Genomic DNA, 26439 nt, shown 5'->3' with positions numbered 1-26439 from the left:
AGTCCTTCCTACAATAACCATAAATTATCCTCCAACAGCATATGGCTAATGAGTGAATGGGAGGTAAAATGGTGGGAACAGACGATGTGACGTATGGACAGCGTTAGACTAATCTGCCGCGCGCTTTTAAGTAACAGTTTCTCAGGCTAATGTTACATGTTAGACACTGAGGCAGGATGTATGACTGCAAATTTATTCTAATGATAATCACATCATATCTAGGATATCAAAGGTAATCTAAGTAAGAGGACCGCGTCTTCAGAAAGGCTATCGCCTGATCACGGCTAGCTTTCGGCTGAGCTAGGTTATGAATTGAGGCGAAAGCAGATGTAGTGACGACCGAAAGCAAAAATGACGGGGGCTGCAACCATTCATACTCTACACATTGTGTCGAATCAACATAGCTACGGGACCAGATATGCAACACGGAATAAGATATACAAAACTATTGCAGAATGGTACACCCTGTCGCACGAGATACAAACAATTTCATCAAACAGCAAAAAAAAGGAAACAAAACATCACGTCATTAGTTTAGTGGTCAGCTTTCTCGTATACGTCATATACTGCTCAGTCTATGTGTTGTCTTTGGGTGTTTGGTAGATGACAATCAATCAATCAATCTTTATTGCGCAACAATTGCAATGGATTCAATGTATGGCAAGTGTTTAAATCAAAAGATAACAACAATACTAAAATCTACTTCTAGATACCTTATTCTAACACTACCCTATAATTGTGCGTGATGGATTATACAATATATATGGAATATGAATACAATGTTAACATCAGTTCAAGGTGTCACAGATGATATTGTTTCTTTTCCGAAGACATGCAGAGGAATCTGTCTGCATTGCTTCATCGACAAGAAAAGTGTTTTAGACATTGATGCTTCTTGTAAATTTACGCCTGACTCTACCACAATTGACCCTTCTTACCATGAAAGGCACACCCTGGAAATCACAAGAGGGGGCATTGTCTCTGTTATGGGGGTTCAGCGACTGAGAACCACGGTTTATTGACCAAGGTTTTCCCTTGTTGCTGACCAAGTATTGATTGGTTTGCCTGACGCCAACGTTGATTCGGCATTTCCCGTACTTTGGCCTTTAAGTTGCCTTGTAAGGGCGCTTACTGCCTACAAAAGGTACTCCACCTTGATGTGTGTGTGCCCTCTAGATCGATACAAGCTTGCCTGACCGGACTGTACAATAGAGTATTAAAGTAGACCTGCTCAAAGAGTTAGAACAAATTGTCGAAAACGCAGCATGTAGTATGGATTCCTAGCTCGACCCTTTCTTTGCCATTTGCAGGATTACAGGACTGATTTCTATATATATGGCGAACGAATCTCACGAATACAAGACTTAGCCATGCATACATGTACGGTATGGATCCATTGAGATTCCTGTAGTCTTCAGAACACAAACGACACATCCACAATATTCACAATCGTTATTTTCCTCACGGTTCCTTCTCTCCATGCCTATCATTGATCACAGATACTCGCGACAAAAATTGCTCCTAAAGTAGAGGTCCATTTCCTTTCTACACATGCTCACCCGCTGGTACTAATCTTTTTAAACCCGTGACATTCTCCAGTATTACATTACCAGGCCTAAGAGCTACACGGAGCTCAATACACTACAGGATTGAATGAGATACCAAACTAAATTTTGGCAACCTCAGAGTAAAAAGCAGTAATCAAATTGCTTGGAAGATACACGCGTCCCCCATACACTTCGCCCACCTAAATTGATATACGGGAATGAAGTTAGTCACATAGCCTTGGAAAATAAGCCTCCGAGGCACTCTACAACGGAAGAAGCTCTTAGATTAATTGGAGAATGTCATCTTCCTTTTACATCTTAAGGATTGGTCCTATTCCTGAGAGTGCGGTGCCTGCATTAGCGTGTGGGCACACGTCCAGTCCCATCCACCCATCCAGTACGTACAGATAAACAATGTGACTGTAAGTAACAGACTTAGGCTGCTGCAAACTGCGTTATCAAACCACTGCAGTACGTCTCCGCCACTCCAACAGAACTCTAGATCTGCGAGCTGACGTGTGAGGGGGCCGGGCTTCTCTGAATTGGAAGCATCAAAGTCCCCGCTTCTTATCTGTAGCAGAAAATACAAAGCGATAGATGTATCTTTCTTGCTGCCCTTTGTGTGATGCTGAATGTCATACAGAGCCGCTGTACCAAATCAAATTAATGTATTGCCATGCTCTGTTCACCCTGCGTCACGGTCTGATTTTAATCCATCTCGGCAAGGGATGCTCGTTATCCTCCGCTGCCGTTTTTATCTAGTTATTCGCAGAAGCAAATGGGAAGCATCATTGAATAATGACAGATCATTGGTGGCAATATACATCGCCAATCGGTAGCTATAAAATCGTTTCTTTTTCTACATTTTTGTGCGTGGCTATATTCGCGGGCAGCATACAAAGCATCGATTGTCAGTCTCCGGATTGAAGAGATGATGACTTACAAACTGACCAATCACTGCCAAGACTGTCACGTGACACGTATGTAGTGACGAATCAGGGCGCAGGATGACATGAATAGTTGATGACGCCCTGACTCGACGCCGGCCCATCTGCTCATGTGGGTTGTTTCATTCCAGGGTCGACCCATGGACGGACCGGACAGGGGTGCTGAGGACGCGCTGAGGGGAACATGAGGCTGCCGACGGCGATGTGGCTTGTGTTCGCGGGCCTGGCGTGTGGCGGGGGATATTCTTCCAGAAGCAGCGCCTCCTCCTCTGCCTCAGACGGAGAGGTTAGCCCGAGAAACGACAGTTCTGCGTACGGTAGCGGCGGCACCAGGAGCGGGGAGGCGAGAGGGGGGCACGGAAACTTTGCCGGCATTGCCGAAGTGTTGGATGCCCTGGAAAAGGCGGTGGTGTTTTTCCTGGAGTCCTATCACGACATCAACTTGGATGGGCTGTACGGACTCAGAGTAGCAGAAGGTGAGTTTTCATATTGACTGCATATGACAATGATTGAGCTAGTTCCCGTTTTATACCTTTTTCAGATTGTATCAGATAGACACATTTCAATTCACGAAAAGGTCCGTTACATCTGGAGTTTGATTTGCAGTGGTAGGTGTCACGGCTTCAAATCGAGGTACATACACGAGTATATGGTAGAAAGCAGCAGCAAAAGCTCGTTGGAAGTGGCTGATTTATGTCATCCATTAATTAATTATGGAACGAAAATCCAGATCTGCACTAAAGGGGCAGCTAGAGAAAAGGCTTTACCAGATACAGTGAGACATTGCCATGGAAAACGCATGGCCTCCGGACTGCAGGTGCGAAGAGAAATTATGACTGCAATATTTGCACTTGTTATTTTGGGCTGACCCTGCAGTGAGAGGCAATGATGAAATCTTGGCTGGAATCGTGGGACGGGGGAAAGTTATGGCCGCAATTTCACATCCGCATTGTGAGGCTGACCTTCCAGCGGCCGCCTCAGCACTGGGAATAAGAACAACCGTGAAGCTTTTTTTTTTTTCTATCAGTATTACTGATACATGTATACTTCATGGGATGAGAACTGGACTTAGTAAACAAAAAGGAAATAACAGAATTTCTTCAAGGAGAAGAGAAGGGACCCCGTCTTACCCCCAGGCCAGTATTTCGTAGTCTTCCCTAAATTTTAGGCAGTTAAATTTTGCACCAGGTCATAAAAAGGGGTGACTTGGGTGACAGGAAATACGGAGGCAGGGGAACAGTGGGCAATAACATTTTTCTTTCCGGACATCTATGGATGGTCCAGTGACAAACAGCACTACTGAAATGGGTGGAAGTAGAGGACCTTGTGCCTCTAGGCCCTTTTACTGCTGCCGGTATTGCTCTTCTTCTCTTTGAACATCTCCAAAGGAATGATGTAATAAACAGAAAACGTTTCCACGCCATGTTTGTCATGCCGCTCTACCAATGATGCGGTGATCACTGGAGTGAGAAATGGAAATAAAAACTCGGAGCCAAAGCCCAAAATGTGCGCGGTCACGCCCGACATTAGTGAATAGAATAGGGACCAACAGATTGCTAATTCCACATTATAGGTCACCTGAATAGAGAATGTTAACTCGGCAATTAAAGCTTAGTCTCTCATAACATTGGCAGCAACGTGGCGGCAGCAGTAAACATAAACCACGTCCTAATGAACGTTTGGGCGGCTTAAAGTCCCATTCTCAGGCTGAGTGTAACCGAGTTATTCCTCTGTGTGCCATCGGAAATAGACGCCGCGCTATGAACAGCACTCGTTAGGGAGAAACCTCGGCAATGGGAGGATTATCAAGAAAAATGGCGCAACCATCTACTGGTAACCTTGGCCTCAAAACACCCCGTGGGAACACCCAAGTATATATCGTCTTTTTTTCGTCGTTTCAACAGCTGAAAAATCCTTTGTTTATTCCGTTACTGTCAGAAAAAATGCATCCTTAATATTTTGACTACGATTCAAACTAAGAAATAACAGCAGATATAGTGGCCACACCTATCTGATAAAGAAGGAGCTAATATCAGTTTTACAGTAGGTATACGTTGCTATATCTCCATAGCTTTACCACAGTAACAAGACAAACAACAGATATTGCCTGCACACTTACCTAATAAGAAAAATACGTTTTCCACACTTTACCATAGTATAAGAAGCCCCATGTGCTACAACCATTCAAGTAATACTGGCAAAAAACGTTACGCGTACCACTCACTATAACGACCACCAGCTATTGCCATGCAATGGGCCACAGTCTGGCGACTACACCGCATAACACGGCGAGGGTAATTCCATCTGTACCGCGGAGAACATGTCGCCAGTAATAGAATTTGAGTCGTTGACTTTGCGAAGAGTTCAACGCGTCTGCGACGCCGCCTCTGTCTCCATGAAATGTCAAAACATTTACTTCTAAATCGGCATGACATTTCATGTTCAATAACGTAACGGCGCCTAAACAACTACAAACAACGCTGACATTCTACATATGAACTGCACGGGATTCTTATATCATAAAACTGCCAAGAAAATGCATAAAGTAGAATAATAATTTCAGTTTCCATATTAAATTTACGTGTGTATATTATGTATTATGTGTGCACCGTTTGCTATATGTTCCGCCCTGCACATAATATATAGAAGTCCCATGTGTGAGGTATGAGATGGTATCAGACAGACCAGAGTTGCGGCTGAAGTTAATAAAGTTTGGCCTTGCTCGGGGATCCAGGGTTATTTACAACAATGCCTGCAGTCGGGGATACTAAATCTGCATATGCGAACAGCGCAGTTAGCATTATATTGTAGTTTTACAGTCAACCATTGTGGATTGTGAAGAAGCTTGAACGTTTATGAAAATAGCAGCTGGCGTTGTCAGCCATAGATTAAAAAAAACAGGAGTAGGTGTAGCATTTTTCAAAGGAAAATGAATGTATCTGATCATCAGTGAAGATTGGTGCCCCCGGCTTACTACTTTAACATTTGCATGCTGCTTACGTAGCAATAATTACGATTGCACAAGGCGGCCATTCAACGAAGAACAAGATAAGGACATCACTCTTAAAGTAACGCCTAATGCACCACTTCACACCGTACGAACATGTGCAAACAAATGTGACAACAGCTTTACAAATCTCCCAAAGGAAACCATTTTATATCTCAAGCTGTACCTTGTAATAATAACAGATTGACCTGCTGAGATCCCCTACAATAATTTCGGGTGCGCAGAGAGGAATGGACTTACCATGCACCTGTTCAATACACGGAGGTAGGTTCAATGCATACATGTACCCATGCCGCTAGCAACGTGTACAGGATTTACATGGCAATGGCGTGGGACTATAACAACATTCGTGAGTCCGCACAAATTTACATGGATTCGATTCCTGCAAACAGAGAGAGAGGCCGCCTTTGGTAAAGATAGCTCTGCTGCTCTTTTTGTTTATGCATGGCCTGCTCCACAGAGCTTATTGGAGTATATTTTTCTCTTCCGATGATCTCACTTCACATCCTTCGTTTGTTCCGCTAACAGGTGGTCTATTGTACGAGGCTTAAACCGCACCAGAGCAAACGTGGAGTATTCCAATACCTCCTCTGTATTCATTAGATCTGGATCCAGATCATATTTGTTTCAATGTCCTTGATAAAATTCTCGCCTGCTTAATCGTAACAAGGTGCTTCTCGCGTACCGCTGGGAACGATATCTCGCCAGAGAGAGATATATCCCGGCTGTACGGGAATCCAGTCTCGTGTTATATTGAAATTTACCGATCAATGTGGCACCGTGACCGATCCATCAGCGGGGGATAACATCTGACGGATTAAGCTTTCCCGCGAATATCGGATTCTCCTCATCGAGACGAATCGGCGACAACTACTGCTTCATACAGCAGGAGGCAGAAATATGAAAATTCAAGGTCTAAAATAATCACCTACATCCATTGCACCTCAAGATATGAAAACTTAAGGTCTGAAATAATCTATTTACACCTCGCTATGCCAATTTACGGTCTGATATAATCTCCTACATCTATTTAAAACTTACCATATGAAAATTAAAGGTCTGAAATAACCACCTACATCCCTTGCGCACCTCACCATAATATGAAAATTCAAGGTCTGAAATAATCGCCTACATCTATTTGCACCTCACCATATGAAAATTCAAGGTTTGAAATAATCATCTACATCCATTGCACCAGTCATCAAGATATGAAAATTTAAGGTCTGAAATGATCATCTACAATGTACATACATTGCACCTCACCATATGAAACTTCAAGGTCTAAAATAACCACCTATATCCATTGCATCTTACCATATGAAAATTCAAGGCCTGAAATAACCACCTGCGCTCATTTGCACCTCACCATTTACAGAATGTATATTTTAGACTGCAGAAAGGGTTATGCACAAAGAGAAATTTTGAAGGATAAAAGATCACAGTGTTAGTATCAATATATCACATCAGTGTTGAAAACAGTACTTCTTAGTCAGAACCATGCTCAGGCAAAGTTCTGAGTAGTCCACGCATATCTACGTTCTTGGTTTCGCGTAGTCTATCCAGAACTCTATACCTGCCCTAACCTATTCAGATATACACCTAGATAAGTATGGTTCTGGATACAATGAGGACTGACCATCCCAAAGTCTTCACGACTGCAACAGAGCATCTGGCATGTTTTAAATAAGGCTTGTCGGCCTAGTTTAACAAATGGGTTAAATTGTGCGTCGTAATCAGCCTGTATTCCCGCCGGCCTGGGGGATAATTATCGCTGCTGTGAGCTGCATGATTCATGAAACCTGGACACTACAGGAGTAACAACACGCAGGGAGACTGCAGGACGTAATGAGTGAATATTCAGGACTGGTGTGCCGCGGGTAGAAAACATCTGCTTATGTATTGTCTTGAGAGGTCATCTTTGTTGGTATAAGCTTAAGTCATTTTGGGCAAATTTCAACAACAATTTTCAACACAAGAAATTCAACTTACCCAAATTTTGGACTGTCCAACTCCAGTCTTTGTAAAAAAAATGAGCAATCCACCGCTTCTGTGATGTCATGTTATGCACTTGAATCGGTAATCAGTGGACCATAGGTTGCACAAAGTCTGAGGCACCCCCCGTCTTTGTCATCATCTGCTTAATATATTTATTGTATAGCAAGAGAAAATGTAATATGATAAATATTGGGGAACATCATCAACATAGCGTATGCACTGAAATACATTGCAGTTAAGATGCAAACAAGGATTGAAATCTAACAAGGTAATGAGAGTTGGAAGATTCATCCCCTTTGAGACCATTCCTGGCCTACAGACAAAAGCAGCAGCACAGATCGAGAATTTACGGCAACGTTACATTGTGAATATTGGGAACCACAAAGATACACGGATGAGCCAAAAATAACACTTCGATTCCCTTGAGGCAAAGTATCAAACTTGAATTCTAGTTGTCGTCCCACCCACCGTGAGTCGATATTCTATTGGTGACTTTGTATTTCACATGGACGTGATCGAAACTGCAAAATAACAATGGCATATTTCACAAGGCACTTTTTGCCCTATTGTGGCCTTCTGGTGATGTTAACGAGCAACAAGGGTTCAAAAATTCTATCATGAAGTAGCATGAAGTAGAATATTCAGAAGCATGAAAACATTTCATTTTCATCTATTCAAACGTGGCCTTTGGGAAATGAATACTGTACAAGGACTAATGTGACCCTTGAGTCATGTTATTTCATGCAAAGCACAAAGCAGTTAACCTTTCATATTTTTCACCCTTCATTTACATTTGACATTCTTTTTCACTATGTATGGATATGGAACATTTGTTCAATTGTTGATAACACAGAAGCGCGTCACATTGGTTAAAGGCATCTAATGCATGGCGGGAAGACTGCATTTTCAAAGTCAATTTTCTGGTTAACCTTTTAATGTATTAAGTTGAATCAACTACAGTACACTGATATCTGTGAGACAAAAAAATGCGATGTCACTGGCTAAAACGGTTGTTTGTTTCGTACCGTAGGCTAGTGGTTCGGCTAGCAGTCGCATTACAATATACATCTTCCGCAGTATCTGAAAAAGCCTAGTGGCCACGTACGGGCCATATTCCATTGTTCGTCTAGGGAAATACCACAACAGAGATCCACCAAATGAACTCATTCGGCCTGAGTGTGCCTTATCAACTCGGGTGACCATCACGCTACAAACACACGACATTGCAGAGATCCTTTCTCTCCCGGCACCCACCGGCCAGCGCTATCATGACCGGATTGTTCTCAGCTCACGCATGAAGTGGCCAATCTTCTCTCCTCTCGTCTTTCAATACAACCATAACCTCTGCGGGCTTCTGGTCTCTTATTCCATTAAAGTAAAGCGCAGAAGCGTTCGATATCCTGATAATAACACATTTGACATCCATATCCCCAGGCTCCGCGGAGGCTATGCATCTAGACCAGGCGATTTACCCCCATTACGCGCCAAATTCTCCGGCTGGAACTTCAAAGTCTTGGCAAACTTCGCGTGCCTGCACCGGCCGGGCATCCATCACACACAGCTTCGCCCATTATACTTTGATATCCAAGACCGGGGGCTTTCATCTCGCTCGATGCCGTGGCGGGATTTTGCCGCAGATTAAAACCGCTGCCGGTCGCCGAGAACTAATTGTCGATGGACGTCCCGTGGAGGTTTGTAGAACTGAGCCGGGGAGGGATAACATCGATTTTATACGAGACGCTCGTACTTTCATAGGAAGCCATTTAGCCGCTGCAAGTTCAATCAATGGACGCCCATGCAAAAAGCAATTCGCCTTTTCTTTCATTACGAAGACCCCATTTTGCTCAGTTAAAGGCTTCGGCCATATTACATAATATGGCTCTATAAATAGCGCGAACATGTCTTGTCCCCAGTGTTGTAATGAATAGAGTGTTATCGTCTTTGATGAAACGTTGCGTCATGCTAGAACGTTAGCCGTTATGCATATACCTATTACCATAATGGTACATGCATCATCATTCCTTCAGTAACGAGAAACCCGCCGAAGTGTGAAAATTATTAAAACCCAATCCCATCCTTCAGGACGGTCCTACACAAAGACTGCGGGGATATATGGTCCTGGTGGATGGATAATCATCGTCCTCTTGTGTGTGAAATATCGGACACCGCGCGCGTACTTGACAACCAATCCAATATACTCAGACTGAGAGTCGTTACGTAAAGATCGTCCCGCGAGACCTTCATTATTTGAAGAGCTGATTTCCCAGTTTAACTGTGCCCACTGCAGGGTAATGTAGTGCACATGTTCAACACTAACTGTGCTTCAGTGAAGACTCATCAGCAGGCAATCGTGTTCATCTTCACATTGTCACGGCAGTAAGGAAGTTAATAGTTTCAACAATGGGCAATAGAAAATCTATACAGCTACATATAGCATATAAAAGTACAAGCTACAATTGATAATAATCAGTTCCCTCACCTAAAACACATGCCATATGCATATATATTTTATATACTTGCTCTTAGATTCTATTTTATGTCAAGGGTAAGAAATGTGGGGCTATTTGTACATATTAGTTAATTCCACAATATAAACTTGCTAGCTACAATACGAAAAAGTACTGTTACAGTGTTAGATTTAACAATATACGCTGTTGAGTCAAAATCAACATCAAACGTCTAATGTATAATACTATAAGAACATCAATACTGGGCGGTCTTTATACATACATAGCGATAGTAATATCTATCAGAAATACTAACATTAATATTTCGAAAACCATTTGGCTGTTCCTTTTGATATCGAAGTCTCAAAGTAAAAGTACGATCACAAGTCATGATCATGTTTCAAAGAGAGATGAATACTTATTTGTCATGCGAACTTTGATCTTATAATGATAAACTTTTCTCGTGATTCTCCGTAGTCATGTTTTCTGAACTTTCATAAAGGCATTAATAAAATTATGCATTGAAGAATTTTTATGAAAAGTGCAAGTAATGATGGAAACATCAAAGGATTGTTATTAAATCAATCAAATCTTTACTTCTTTGACTTATTTTGAACAGCAGTAGAATATTAATATAGCAAAGGCGATGTGTATGGTATAAACGTGAAACTTTTTTCGCCAAAAAAGTTATTTTCGTTGGTATTCCTAATTGGATTTCGGTATGTTTGTCTCGAAATGGTTTGCGACATGATCATAGACTTGACATTGTAAATCACATGATTAATCTTTTTTTGCAGTTAAAGAATTATAATTGCAGTATAGTCGTATATTTCAATGACACCCGGGGATAGCTTGACACTATCTTTATCCAACACAAACTCGAGAATGAATGTTACACCCCATACAGCTTTACGTGAATTAAGCAACACGCATGAACAAACGAATGAAGCGAGTTACTTAAAAATCCCTCGGCGTCCCAGTCTGTAAAATAAAGCCTGATCCTGCAAAAAGTAAGTCTGCCTCGCAGTGCGACTGTGGGAAGGCACCGGCTCCGTGACATATGGCGCTTCCTAATGCACCCGCGAGTGCAGTAAACATTTCAACCCTGCCTGTTAACCATTTATATTGTATGCATCGTGACAGCCGAATCGTGAGGATCATGAGAATGGCAATGCACGAGAGAAATTGTTCTCCTGTACCATTCCATTTGGGAAACATGTTCATAATGCGGCTCTTCAAATCTTTCTGACTGTACCATCATAGGAACAGGAGGAAAATGCAGTTGCTAATCAACGTAAAGATAGTTTCTTAAATGTATTTACTTGCTTAGGCATCATGACCGAGTTGAATCATAATTTGCTGCATGCAACCTTAGTTCAGACCTTCTTCTTCCTCTTAGTATTATCTCTCGTGAAAGGGCTGACATTTATTCATTGTACTGCAAGTTTCAAACGATAAATAGTATTTATCTTACTTCCTTATCGGTGGCTGGTATTGATTCGCGGTTGTCAGTACAAATCATACATAACAAACTACACAATTCTGAAACATACTAAATACAATGCTATTTTAAGGGACCCATCATTTGCTGAAGCTACGACCAAATTAGTGCAATTTAGCGCCACGGTATGTAAAGTTATTGTATATTGCAGCCGTTTCGGCAAAGATCTAGATTCAACCCAGTGCTGCTCTTTACACAACATTATTTTAGCGATGTTTCACAGTTAATGATAACTTTATCACCAACTGGTTTGGGCTGGATGGAAGAGCGATCCCCGGTCTGGTTTCTGGTGATAGGGCCATCCTTCAGCTCCAGATCTCACCCCATGAAGAGATACCCATGTGCTTGTTTCAGCCTAAGTTATCAGATTAGCCGTCTCCTATCCGTACTAATGAATACATACATCACGGAGCGCGTATCTCAGTCACGCATCCCTGCGTGCCTGACGGAGATAAACCACTCAACGTCACACGACAGAGTCTTACCGCAAACTTTCAGATCTGGGGCGGATCATGAAGATTCTCAGGGACTTCCTGCTGGTGACCTGAGATTCTTATCTCAAGTCAAGGGACGGTTGAGAAACTTAAGTCCACCAGTTTCAGACCTAAAGGAGTACTTCGATGAAAGTTAGACATCTATGTCATTTGACATGCAAGGGAATTGTTACTCAAGCAACTCACTGGATAGCATTTGAAAACTGTCAGAGATAAACCAGCCAGGCGACAGAGTCTAACCGCAAACTTTCAGATCTAAGGCGTATCGCGTGAAGCTTTCCAGGGAGGGACTTTCTAGTGGCGACTTGAGATTCTTGTATCACCTGGGAGGGTTGAGAAAGGTGTACTATTCTAGGTAGGTATCCCTCCATCTGGAAAGATGGTGGTAGCACTCATTTAGGCAAGGTCTGGTACCGGTGCAGCGTCTAGTGTTGCTAATCAGCCCTTAGGCTCTATCTTCTTCGCATGGCGGTCCCGATCGCGACCACAGTTGGGACTTGTGGCAATACAAAAGAATTTCTTCATAATCACCATATTGAACACCCCAAAATGATCAGCTACATGCATATGGTACATGGTTGCTTACCGCCTCCTTGAGCCTTGACCGGTGCAATGCATGACTGCTTCTGATGTTCTCGTCTTCATGTGAACGGGCCAACGAAGATCGAAAGCTGAAGTGACTCCCATTCAAACCTGCATAAAGATAGAATGACATAACACTTTAATGCCAACTTTTATGCACTTTTATACAACTCGCAATCTGTTGCGTCATTATTAGCTCAGATGTGAACTGTTTCAAGAAACAGCATTGTCAGAAAAGTTGTAAATATGGTTTTAGACATTATTTAGCTCCCGCCCTGACGTCTGTGACAGAGGTGCCGTCAACCCCACCCCGACGTTGGTGACATAGTATGCCATCCACAGTGATCATTCACGATGAACGTACAACAGGACCTACAAATCGATGGATAAAATTGAACCAAGTGGATCCGTTTCGACTTAAACTATCTCAAATATCGTCCTTGAGGGCCCCAAGGTGAAACGGGATCGAGGGAAAGCACGTGACCGCCGGCTGGACTGGCTACAGTTTTCCGATAATGGTGACCGGGCCGGTTCCATACCTGGCACCCACGGCGCATTCTCAATCACTCACGGCACCACGCACTTACAAAGTTCTGCTAGCGAGATATTGTATCGACGCTACTTCTACCCAGAGCGAGACAAATCCGAATGATTGGGCGGTGGGACTGTGGAAAATATCCCCGGCCCTTTCTGTGCATGAGTCCGCCGTCTCGGCCAGCAATTTATGTTCTAATCTGCCTGAAACGTTCAAGGAAAGACGACGAGCGGTCCGCCAGCCGGTGCCGGCCATAATTTCTGATATTCCTGGGATTACATCGATTGCAAATTGGCTCCTTGCGCGAGTGGAGATGGTTTCGCCAATAGGGTGAGGACGTAAATACATTGGGAGGGACTGGGAGGCCCGGGCACGTACAAGTAAGTGCATTTCAAGGGCACGAAAGGGCAATATCGGCCCGGAGTTAGATTATTCCACCGCGAACTTATCGGTCCATTTCACGGTATGGTTTAATTCCCGAGATGGAAATAATGAATAGAGAGGAGTAGGAATTTATCACATTAAAAGCCTTCCCTTGTAACAGTGTCAATCTGATGCGGGGTTCCCATAAATCGGGCCGCTCCTTAACAGCTGAATTAACGGTCTGTTCGCGGCCCGTACGTCTTGGTGACTTTGTGTCTTGTTTTGTGAGACATCATCTTGCAAAGGATCTCATCCTGTATGAAAATGAAACTCATATTTGACGGATAACGTCCTCACTATTACTTTGCCGTTCTGCCGCGCTGCACAGAGGCATGTGACATCGGATGGAATAAAGTGGGCCTCTGGGATTGATGACAATCGGAAATGCTAGACAATCGCTCAGAAGGGCATGTCCTGATGCCAAAGTCGTTCCCAGTCGCCGGGCCTGTGAATATTACATCTCTTAGATATTCAAACACCCAGACGGCTGTATGTCATGTTTGATCATGATACGGCAGGCATCAACATTTACATCACTTCTAGACTATATATATATCTGCCCGGCTACCAAAGTCGTTCCCGGTTGTCAGGTTGGTAAATGTCAAGTCCCTGATGTATTCAGACAGTCCAGACGGCTGTTTGTCATATAGGATCAAGATACAGCACTCATCTTTTGTATTTACATTATTTCTAGACTACGTGTTTCCGTACTAGGTACATAACCAGTACATGATGTGTTCAGGGGATGAAGATGATATGTTTAAGGAATGTAGATGATATGATTGAACGTATTACCCAACAATCGTACATGGTACAAAGTATGGTAGCTAATCAAGAATACTACAGGGCTAATCTATCCTACAGGTATAGCTACAATAAATTTTATACGTCCCGGAAATGTGGATGATATGTTCCGGAAATGCAGATGATGTGATCTGGGAATGTAGATGATATGTTGCGGGAATGTAGATGTGGTCCAATAATATACAAAAATGTGACAAAATATCCTTATTAAGATTTTTAGACAAGAAGCTTCATATATAACAAACAGTAAAATCTATACTTGAAAAAAAACGAAAACGTTTGAAATGATCGTGTACTGAGTCTGACTATTGACGGTTAAATTTCCTGTCTCTATCCAGGCCAGCTGACGTTACTGCTGGACGGTGTGGATCATTCCGCGAACACAACAAGCAGTGGCAGCAGCTCCAAACACACCCCTCCCCACCCGGCCCTGTCCCGCGTGCACACCATCCTGCAGGACGCCCGCACAGCCGGCAACTGGAGCCTGCCCAGGATACGGGAGAGAGACCCGGGCTACTTTAAGGAGTTTAAGGACGTGGTGTCCAGGCCGTACGTTATACGGGGGTACTCCAGAGAACTGGGAGACCATGTACTGAACAGGGAACACGCCGCCACCAAACGGGAGATGTTCTCGGAGACCAGGAGCGACAGATGCATGCAGGAGATGATGGGCAGTACCGGACCCAGGCAGGACCCCAACATGTACGTACCGCACTACATACAACTATTCTGTACCATGTATGTGTGATTATATGTGTGTAGATTTATTAGGACTTAATATGATGCAAACTGACTTCTTGACTATGAAAAGCGGCCAGACAGGCAGGACCCAACATGTACGTACTTCATTCCATACTGGTATTTTGAACCATGTATGTGTAATAATATGTGTGTAGATGTTTATTTGAACTTAATATGATGCAAACTGACTTCTTGACCTCCATGACAAGGTAGGGAGAGCAGGGCTTCTCATAAGCAAAGGTTTCAAAGAAACAATACAATACATGCATATGGTCAAGAACTTCACTGGGTAGGTTAGTCAACTATAACAAGTTCTAATACCGCAATTTTAGTTTGTGGCAAGTATCAGTAGACCGTATAAGGCCATGGTTAATCTTCTCCCTGCTTAAAAGCCGTTTGGCACTAAATCTGTATTTGTTACGGGTTGGAGCAGCAGGGAAAGGTTAGGGCATCTGGGCAGCTGCCAAAACGCCTACATTGTGGATTTGATTCACTTTTCACTTTTGATAATAACGGTGCTAATGGTAGACACATTTTAAGAGAGAGAGATAAGAGATGAATATAAAATATAAAGATGAAAGAAAACTTAAAGCAGCGATACCAAAATACCAACTCATCAGCTTTAACAACGTTTGCTACGAGGTAGTCAAGATCAAATTGAGGTTATCTGCCGGCTCAGACGCGGACCTATGGTCATAACTACTGCACCAGGGGGCAAATGCATTACCAACCTGTGGGTTTACTGCACAGTTAAAACCTAACTAAGCAGCATGATAGCAAAGTAATCCAAGTCCAAAAGTATACTGCAACTAAGAAGGTGTAGCTGACCGCAAGGGGTGACTTGAGGGCGAAATACTAGCGTAAACTTTTAAGCTGGCTTTTCGTCTTTTTCTATTGCCTTATTTAAAAGCAGAAGCACTTTCGCAATGTCCTATATTGGCTGTGTTTTTGTGGAGTGAAAAAAGTCACCTGATCACAGCAGCAGCAATAAAATAGTAGGTGATTGGTAAAACCACTGCAACAACATGACATCCGCTATGAAAGCTAAAAGTATGACTGATTATAAGTCCTTGGATTGATCGAGCTTTCAGAATTATCACAAAGACTACCGACAGAGGAAGTCCCATTGCACACGCCTCGGTGCATGCCGGGAATATAGCACCCCAGGGATCGCATCAGAACGAACTCGTTCTCGGCATTACCAGGCCACTCTCTGGGGACCGCATCAGTACGCACCCGCACTCAATCAAGCGCCGATTTGAGCGGCAATCGTTCAGCCCACATCAATACTGCTGAAATATTCCTACACCTCATCAACTCAGCTGCGTCGCTGGGCGTAGTCCCTTCGGGTTTAGACGAAGAAAGCTGCAAGAACTCTACAAGGACAAAATCACTATAGGAGAATCTGCTGGACGGTAATGTACTAAACTATAACGGATTTTTAAAGTGCCAAAATTGCGACATTCGTGCACTAGAAAGTAGTGCAACATCCTTCTTTGCAATTTGATGTCATGAATTTCAGTTCATAATTAGCAAAACATATTTCAATGAGGCATGAAAATGAGGTCTTCGATGTCTTCTTGTTGTTGCTTCTGTTCATACTCGTTTGACCTGAAGGAAGTTCATATTTTATTACCTCAACCAGAAACAACTCAGTTGCCATGGAAGTACGATGAGCTAGAGTGCAGCTTGTTGCTTTAGAAATGTTAAAACGTCATTTTTCCTGCTAGAGAAATATGAAATTCTAAATACTGTAATAAACAAGAGTTCCGAGATCTCATACCTCCATGAAATATGGGCTTGATATGTAAATGTAAATTTCTTCTTTAATTATGCAAATGACCTCTGCATTAACATAATATATGCATCGTGATGTTAACTTTTGATTAACTTAAAGATGTCCCAAGTAAGACATTCCCATCATTCACCATTGAGAAATCATATATTTTTTGCATTAATTATGCAAATTAGGTCATCATTTGCATAATTAGTATCTGTTGATGTTCCATCTGCCATAGGTTACATACATTACATGTATGAAAGTTCTATAATGTAAAACACTGTAATTATAGAATTTCCTCATTAATTATGCAAATAAAGTCCTCATTTGCATAATTTGCAGTTCATTATGTACATCTCTCTGTCAGATACCTACACACCAAAAATGATGAAAATACGCTGTTCCTATCTGGACTTATTGGCTTTCAAAGATTTCGCCCGAAAGTCCCCTGCAGTTCCTGAACAAGTTGCTAGGGGGACCAAACCCACACCACTTATTCCTAACAGGAAAAGCTATCTGTCACCAAAAATTCAAGACCACAGCATGTTCAGGACAAAAGATACAAAAACCGGAAGTTCTGCTGCAGTACCAAGGTCATCCACCAGGAGGCCCATATTTGACCTTGACCTTTGTCTTCCTAAGACTTATCAGCATACCAAATATCATCACAATCCATAAAGGCGTTATGAAGTTATGCTGACTAGAAAGTTGCGGAAACACACACAGACACACACACAGACACACAGACAGACGCCGCCAAAAACAATACCTCCATTTTTCATGGAGGTAAAAATACCGATTGGATACATACAAGTCGAGTTATGCCAAAGACTTGAAAAATGGTACATACTGCGTTCTCTGCTTAGCACTCAGCCTTTGGGAAAGAGTATGGGAGTTAATGATACACCACTACCAGTGGACTAGCCCCCTGCTGTAGTGATTGCACAACTGTGTGGACAAAGAGCTACTGAATCGGAGATGGGCGCCGACCTAAGCACCACATGGTGCGGGAGGACTTTAACTTTTAATATAACTAGATCACAAGGAAAGTACAAAACCCCACGCGATATCCGCGGACATGGGAAGGTTACGGGTGATTTATTTCCGATGTAATGATCACATGAGTCCCATGCGGGCAATCTCCATCACTCTTCCACGCCGGCCACATCGATAAGGAACCCCCGTCGAGGGGCGTACATGTATGCTGAGGAAAGAAACGTTTTCTCCATGGAATGCCTCTCTTCTATATCAGCCTGTAATATGTAGCTTGCTACAATGCTTTCCTTTTACGCGCAGTTAATGACCATGTAAATGAAATACATTCAATTTGGCTTTATATATTCATATAAATAATTTTATAATAGTTAAATACAGTCGTTAAAACTTGACGTCACATGAGTATATTTCTGTTAAACAAACCAACACCCTGTTGCTGTTATCAACGTAGAACTCCAAGACCTGGTCGACTGGATTAAAAAAAAGATGATCTCATTATAATCTGTATACTTTTTTTTAATGATTGGTTTTGATATTCATGCATTGATCTATACCCATATTTGAGAACCAAAAGCAAGAAACATTACACGGTTGTACACAGGTGAAGTGACAGGAGTCAAACAGATCTAGGCAGCTTCCCGCCCGGCCTAACACGACAGTCCGCAGCACTATCATTTCCGCCCTCCCACAGCCGTAACGATCCTCGCTAAAGCCGTGTCAGGTACGGCAGGATCAGGGACGGGGGATTTTCCGGCAGTCTCCTGCCTGGTCCGGGGAAAGCGGCCATCTGTCTGCCCGGTCCGGCATGGTGATGGAGACCGCGGTGGGAACAATCCCTCAGAGCGGGCAGGGGGCGGTTAATGGCCATGCAAAATGTATTCCATTTCGCTTTATGGGATTCATATCGCGCCGGGTGAAATAATGTCAACACTTTCACAGAAATTCCATTTGTGCCGTTATGCAGGTGTTGCGAGTACCGTGGCGCCTGCAGGCAAATGCGCTTTATATGGACATAAAGTTTCTCCATACATGGCTGGAGTTGTTAAGCCTTAAAAGGTGTGAATGTCAAGGAATCGAAACTTATAACTGGCGCCAGACAGTAAAATGGAGTTAAAGGTTGAAGATTTATTCGAGACTGTCTCCAACGGACAGAAAAGATGACGGTTGGCACCTCGGGAGAACATAACTTTACAAATGGTCCTAATATTTATAAAGAACATTGTCTGCTCGTTCTTAGTTGGAAACATCGTGAAAACTTTCACGGAGTTTTTAATTTGTACCGTTATAAAGGCGTTGCTAGTACCATATGTGAGACAGGGCCATGACATATGAGGGCAAATATGGCTTATATGCGCCTGAGGACACTAGTGTACCTGGGTTGTTAATAAAAAAGACGCCCGTACCGATCTACCCAAAAGTAAGCTGCGATAGCCACAAAATACGTTAAAGCTGAAGATCTATTCAAGTTGCTTTTGAAGAGCGTTGGCCATTCTGCGCACCAATGTTGTGCTGACATTGAAAGATAGCTAAACTTTACAAAGACATTATAGTAAAAGGCGATAAGACAAAAGTGGTTCATTTTCCCATGCGACTGTAATACGACGATTTGTCATATTAGTGTCACTAATTATGCCACTTTTCACCATCTTAGCTCTTATGACTTTGAGCATCATATCTAAGTATTCATTTGCACCGCCATTAAGAAGATAATAGGGACTTGCATCATCACTATACAGGCGCTAAAGACACATAAAGCGACAATATAATGATCCCTAAATGGGACATAGTATCGAACTATGAAGCAACTACGTAAAAAGACTGTAACTTCAGCACCCATCTCGGCCGTAAAGTTAATTCAGCACATATCGACAGAAATGAACCTGCCGGTGTGTGCCACTCCTATCTACCCCAGTACCAGATGGCTTTCAGTGGGATGTATTACCCCATTCGTTACGATGGTCATAAAAGCGTCGACAGAACCATTACTTTAAATTGTCGGCACAGACGCCATAGAAAACAACTCAGCCGAACCCGCCTTCATCCATCTACCCATCAACCGATACATTCAGGCAAAGGATTGTCTTTAATTGATAAAGAATGGGACGCCTCAGAGCGATTAATCTCTTCTCCGCAGCCTCAGAAATCTATAAATCCCGCCGATCTCAAACTGTCACTCCTCCAGGAGTCATCCCAACTTTTAATAGTTCCGTATGGCGACGATTCCTGGTTCATGATGTCTGCTTCATTATTTATCAATTCTATTACCGTATTTTCATCTGCTTCTCCGCATCGGTGAAGCGGTACTAGTTGTTTATCCCAAGCGAGCATGCGCACAAACCTGTAAAAGATTAATTACATAGATACGCCCCACGTTTGCCCAGAAATTAATAAAACTAGGACGAAACCGTGAACTAGTTCCTGCTTCATTTTTTAATCTTCCTTCCTGTCCTAGAAACGTCATAACCATATTCTGACAACAACAAAGAGAAGAAGAACAAAAACTGGAAAATCAACATGAACTAGTTCCTCTTGTCCTAGTTTCATTATTAATATGCTGGCAATCACTGGGCGTATCTGACAAGCCCATAAAAGATTAATTACGTAGATACGCCCCGCGTTTGCTCGCACATTAATGAAACTAGGACGAAAATGAGAGCCATCTCCTGTTGGTTTTCTCATCTTTGTTCTTGTCCTAGAAATTTTATGACCGTTTTCTGTTATAGGATCTAGGACATCATTGACAGACAGACCCATAAAAGATTGATTAGTCAGTTACGTCTCACACTTCACTACACATAAATGAAACCAGGATGAAAGAGAGAACTAGTTTTTGACGAACGTCTAATCTCTGTTCCAGTCCTAAAAACTTCTAGACCGTTTTCTGGTTCACGATGTCGCCCGTAAAAGATTGATTATCCAGATAAGTCTCACAAGTGATGACATCAATGAAGCTGGATCAAAAGAAGAAGAACCGAGGTGACAAATTCCAAGTCCTTGTCCTCAGTCCCAGAAACCGTGTCCTACCCGCCTTATCACCGCTGTCGTGACCCAGTTTTCACGGATCGTGCCGATCTATCGCAGAAATGACGGTCTTTTGACTCCGTGTTACAGACCGTGAGATCTGACAGCCAACAAATAGTCTGCTCCGGGCGCGACATTATTTACTTCAAAGTTTAATCACAGAGAAGTAATGGGGAAAACCTTAATGGAGCAATTTACAACTTCTGGGGTGACCTGAATAGAACAGACGAAAGTTTACGAGCGTAAGCATTAAAACCTGAGTCTGCAGTTTAATCTGGCGCGTTGGGGTCCATGGAAATTGATGAAACTCATCTCAAACACATTATGAAAAATGCTAATCTTCAACTGCCAGAGGTAGTAATAATTAGTCTGCACATTTGTGTCGCTAGATGACATTGTATGGTAAAACATATGTGGCAAAAACACTGAGAGTTGCAATATGTGAACATCAAAAGTTGAAATGTGTGTCGCCAAAGAACATTATAAGTTGAAATATGTGCTCCTGGTGGCAAATTGCATCCTAGAACAAATCGCAGGCAATCCCTGCAATTTCGCGGCAGGCCATTCTGGTGTTATTAGGAGTAATGGGCAAATGTCACTCCGTCACGGCATGTCCAAAGGCTAATAACTATTTCCGTATTATTCCTAACGTCGGACGATGCATCAACAATGTGTGAGTTTAACGTTGACGAAAAGGTGACAACGAAACAAAAGGGAACAGGCGTGCAGGAAGATATTTTGTGTGAAAGTAAAAATATCGACTGGAAGATTATCTTAGATTTTAATTTATCGATCCGTTAACCTCAATGCTGTTGCCTCGGACGGGGGAGACGTACATGCATAGTGACAACGTTTAGTCAAAACAAGGGTTGGGGCTGGTTGAACTTCACACTGCGACTGTGGCGTCCAAATGGTAATATTAATACACGAGTGCCGTTGGCGCCAATGGTAATCAATCATTAATACTTCACGGAATGAAATTATATCGCAAAACGTTGATTACATATATATATATACACGATTACTTCGTATTAGAGGAATGCTGGCTCATCAAGAACGTTTGGCGTCAACATTTACTGATATGTGCAATTACAAGTGAATGGATTTAGTCAAATGAGTCTAGTCCAGCCAAACAACATCCCCAGTTTTCTGGGTCCTAACAGTACATTATGCCATGGTCCCTTTACCCAGGTTAGGGTCGTGGGGCACTGCACAGTGGAGTGTATGATTATCTGCTCACATCTCTCTCGGCTGTGTGTTAGAGTTAGGGTTTCCGCAAAGTTTTTTTTTTCTTCCTGTCCACGCTTAGATGTTATCAACCCATTAGTCCTAATGGGCGCGGTTGATAAAGCAGTCAGTGGTCAGGGACACCTTCATGTGTTGAGCTGGCTGCGCCGTCACATCCCGGGGAGTCTACAATCCGTTCGAAGTAATCACTTTTCTAGCTTTTCGCCATTATTCTTGATTCCTTTTAGACACAGGAACCCATGAAAAATAGACTAATAAGAACGCGTACAGACAGAGAGGCGCCGGAGGGGACTAGTGAAGACAATCTTTGGCGGTTTCACACAACTCTGTCTCACAGGATAAAGTAAACAGAAAGAAAGAAATGGAGAGAGAGAGAGAGAGAGAGAGAGAGAAGAAAGAGCGCGCGCAAGAGAGAAAGATAGATACAGAGATAGAATTATAGATGGATAGAAAGACTGTGATCTGGAACCAGTTTAGCTCACAGGAAAGCTATTCCTTTACTGCACGGGTCACTCAAGAACGTGTAAGACATACCAAAGGGATGTTGAAAACAATCCAGCATGTACATGTAAACTAAATGTTACGTCATCAGAGTGATTTGCTTTTTCCAAGAAAAAGAGCTTCTGATCATGCTCCACCGGCCACGACAGCAGACAAACCATGATTTTTCACGTTTTTTTATGTTTGGTAAACGTTGCATTAGAATATTGCCCGTTGCAAACGACATAATTTCCGACACAACATTTTGAAACCACGGACGGGATGTTAACCTTATAAGCGCAAATACAACCTTATGAGACGCTCTGCTGAAGTGCTATGCACAATACATTACGGGTTTCGCGCAGGTGTAGTGCGTTCTGCCGACGTGCAGATTTCCAAGATGAACTGCAGGAGAAGTCGCAGTAATCTCGACCACCAGTAGCGACCCGGTATCGCAGATAAGTCTTGCCCGGAGGGGACCGAGTGATGAGTTACTGTGCTCTCGTGCGACGATGACAGCTGTCGTTCGTCTTAGGACATTTCCCGGGAGCTTTTGTCCTGGCAGATAATGCATCTCGTGTTCGCGGGGGGAATGAAGCGCCATTTGTATCCCGACTAAAAGGCGTTGTCTACATCTCGCGGGAGTTACTGTTGCAAAGTTTGGTACCTACTCACTTTTACTTGCCGTAACCTCTGCCGCTGATCAATCCAGAGTGAGACTCTCTCAGTAGGGCGTAAGTGTAAATGTCCTTGCCGCACTCCCTCAAGATTGTTGCAGGTTACTGTGAGATAAATCATACAAATCATGGGCTCTTTATGCAGAAACCTGCCGAGATCAAGTTCGTGTCGTTAGACGATAAGCGATCGGTAGCTACACTAGTATCACAATTTATGTGGGTAACATGGCCCGCACACACACCTGTTTTATCTAGCATGCTTTATTCAGATCCATGCTCAGCTACTGTCCTGGATAGTCCATGCGTATCCAGAGCCGTGCCCGGAGCAAATCTGTGTTCTTAGATACGCGGAACCGTGCCTGAAACCATAGCCCATTCAGGCATAGAACTAGATAGGTACGGTTCTGGACAGCCTGCACAGTACAGCCATCTTTAGTCGTGCAGAAGCAACTGCCTTGATTCTATTCATCTGCAGCTTCTAGGAAGTCGTGCTGTTGTGATTCCCATTCCCATGGCGCTCGCCCTAACTCCGGGGTGCCTATAAAAACTTCAGCACCGGGACTTTACAACAAATCACCGAGAACACCCGTCTTAAGGGCAGAATGATTAAGGAAATTTAGAGTTATTGCCGCCACGGCTTGTACCTACCATTGCTCATCGCATCACATCTGAGCAATGTTAACATCTATCACCGTGCCCCTGCGACATTGCGCCTTGGTAGGCGAATATAAATTCAACCCCTTGTATGTTGTCCTTGTTGCAAAATAACCGCGAGTCAGACCTCATCAGTGGGAGAGATTCATGACATGCATTGAACGCCCGGCACATTACTCCTCGGCGGCCATCTACGGATGCTTAATAGATGCATTAAAGAATAGCAATTGATGTAAGACAGTTTCCATTGATTTTCCCTTCCCTGCTGTCCCCCGCAGCCACACGACCCGCTGTACAGTAACGGATGAATGTTGGAGGTTCGTGACCGCTGACGGCGCTACTGGCTACACCATCACTCACCAGTTATTATGGACCATTCTGGGAGAGCATGTAAGTAACGGTCGTAACACCGGCTCTCAGGCACTCCAAATAGATTCTGTTAGGACTCCGTGTGACAAACAACGTCTTATGTAATTATTCGCAGGGTATTTTTTACACGTTTCTTAAAAAAGCCTCAAACGAACTATCCTACATGTAATGACATAGGAGCGCCCCTCCCACCGACCCGAGTCTTTCTTCAAATTATCAAGGAAAATCAGCTTAAGACATCCATGGGCTAGGTTTGAAATTAGATGTCAAGAGTTAACCTATTGAACAAAAATACTATGTAATTATGTGTGTGTGTGTGTGTGTGTGTGTGTGTGTGTGTGTGTGTGTGTGTGTGTGTGTGTGTGTGTGTGTGTAAAACTACAACAATTTTTGTACGCATTTCTTTAGGTTGGGTGCAAAGAAAACATCAACGCCTTCGCCAGTCGGGAAGGTGTGTGGGAAGGCGTGGAATCCATCCAGCAGCACCTTTGTACAAAAATCCTGAGAGAAGCGGAGGTCCTGGCGTACTCCGGACCGCCTGAACCGGAACAGGACCTGTTTCTAGAGCAAGGTAAGCAGGCCAAGGCATCTGCCCCGCGAGGAGTTCTGTTGACTCTTATCAACGAAATTAATTTAGGCGCGGATGCGTGAAATTAAGGGCTGCTTTGAAGCTGTGTGATAGAAGAAAATAAAGGCCTTCCAGTCTGCTGGTAGATTGCAATTATGGCACATGTTAATAACTGATGATGAGAGATTTGTATGTATCGTATGTAACATCAAATATCCATTATTACACTGGGAGACACGTATACTTGAACAGGGCAGCTTTTTCTTTACCTTTGTAAAATCTACCATAAGCAAACATGTCCCGTTTTCCATGTATCCACCACTAAATTTTAGAGATCATTGAACCGTGATGAGTAGCATTATTCACTATTAAGACGCCAATACCCATAACATTTCTCGTTGATGGTTCCTGTAATTTATGTCTTGCCACCAAAGTCTCAAGCACCTGTTAATTTACGACGTACAATTACTGTAATTAATTCGTGCTCGAGATAAGTCCCTAATGGTATCCCCGTCTCCCGAGTGAGTTTTACCGCCGCTGTGTTGAGATATCACTATTATGGCTGCTGGAAAAATATTGAGATAAGCGACCATCTGTCGTTCCCCCGCAGGTGTGGTGTGCGGCATGCTGGGGTTCAGAGACTTCATACGACGGGATTGGCTGCGAAAAGTGTTGTCATGGCAACGGCCCGAGGGGTGTTTCGGGTAAGTGTTGACGCAATGGGGACCCCGTGAACGGGGGACTACATGTACCTGACAATGCACGTAAAGTAGCCTAGCTAAAAGGTGTACAGATAAAAGGCTGCAGTGACATAATCCCCAAGCAGATCTTTGGTTGCTAGCGCTGCAAGAGAGGATCAAATTGGCCAGGCAGTATCCATTTTCCATACGTGACAAAAGTTACCAGAACAAAAAAGGGTCCCGATAAACACAGCCAAAGCACGTAAAAAATAAACCAAATCCTAAACATCTCCTTGGAGAGTGACAGTGAGTCAGATGCTTTTGTCAAAGTTTCATAAGTTCGGTTACATCATTACAATGCATCTTAAATCCACACAGGGACGTATTATACATAATACAAACCCCGCATGAAACGAGTCACTTTTAGGTAACGGGAGCATGGTATTTTCCCATATATGCAAATATAATTCATTAATATATGCAAGATTTATGCATACATGCAAGCACTTGCATTCATTACTACAACTTGTATACCCTATGTATCATAAGCAATTCATTCTACATATAATATTACTCCTTTGCACTCATTCTTTCTATCTCAACCTAAGGCACTCCCACATACCCCTGCTCACTCTTACGCACCCTGAGCACTCTCACGCACCCTGTGCACCCCCATGCACCCTGCGCACTCTCATTCAACCTCCCCAAACCTCATGCACCCTCACGCACCCTGTGCACCCCCATGCAACCTTTGCGCTCTCATTCAACCTTTCCAAACCTGATGCACCCCCACGCAACCTGTGCACTCTCATTCAACCTTCTTAAACCTGATGCACCCCACGTACCCTGTGCACTCCCTTTCAACCTTCTTAAACCTGATGCACCCCCATACAACCTTTGCACTCTCATTCAACCTTCTTGAACCTGATGCACCCCCACGCAC

General features: G+C 43.1%; 1 protein-coding gene across 1 annotated transcript; it reads left to right on the top strand.

The window, feature by feature from the left end:
• Nucleotides 1–2678: 2678 nt before the first annotated feature.
• Nucleotides 2679–25524, top strand: LOC109484354 (UPF0764 protein C16orf89 homolog). Its single transcript, XM_019787607.1, has 5 exons — nucleotides 2679–2970; nucleotides 14621–14984; nucleotides 24158–24269; nucleotides 24657–24819; nucleotides 25427–25524. Exons 1-5 carry the CDS (start codon nucleotides 2679–2681, stop codon nucleotides 25522–25524), a joined length of 1029 nt encoding a protein of 342 aa, XP_019643166.1.
• Nucleotides 25525–26439: the final 915 nt, after the last annotated feature.

The sequence above is a fragment of the Branchiostoma belcheri genome, unplaced genomic scaffold (genome assembly GCF_001625305.1).
Source record: "Branchiostoma belcheri isolate BF01 breed outbred unplaced genomic scaffold, Haploidv18h27 scaffold7, whole genome shotgun sequence".
Lineage (NCBI taxonomy): Eukaryota > Metazoa > Chordata > Leptocardii > Amphioxiformes > Branchiostomatidae > Branchiostoma > Branchiostoma belcheri.
This window is presented reverse-complemented; position numbering and strand designations above follow the sequence as displayed.

Coding starts and splice junctions, on each gene's coding strand:
- LOC109484354 (XM_019787607.1), top strand. CDS start 2,679: ATGAGGCTGCCGACGGCGATGTGGCTTGTGTTCGCGGGCCTGGCGTGT. Junction 14,985..24,157: donor CCCAGGCAGGACCCCAACAT/GTACGTACCGCA, acceptor TGTCCCCCGCAG/CCACACGACCCGCTGTACAG. Junction 24,270..24,656: donor GGACCATTCTGGGAGAGCAT/GTAAGTAACGGT, acceptor GCATTTCTTTAG/GTTGGGTGCAAAGAAAACAT.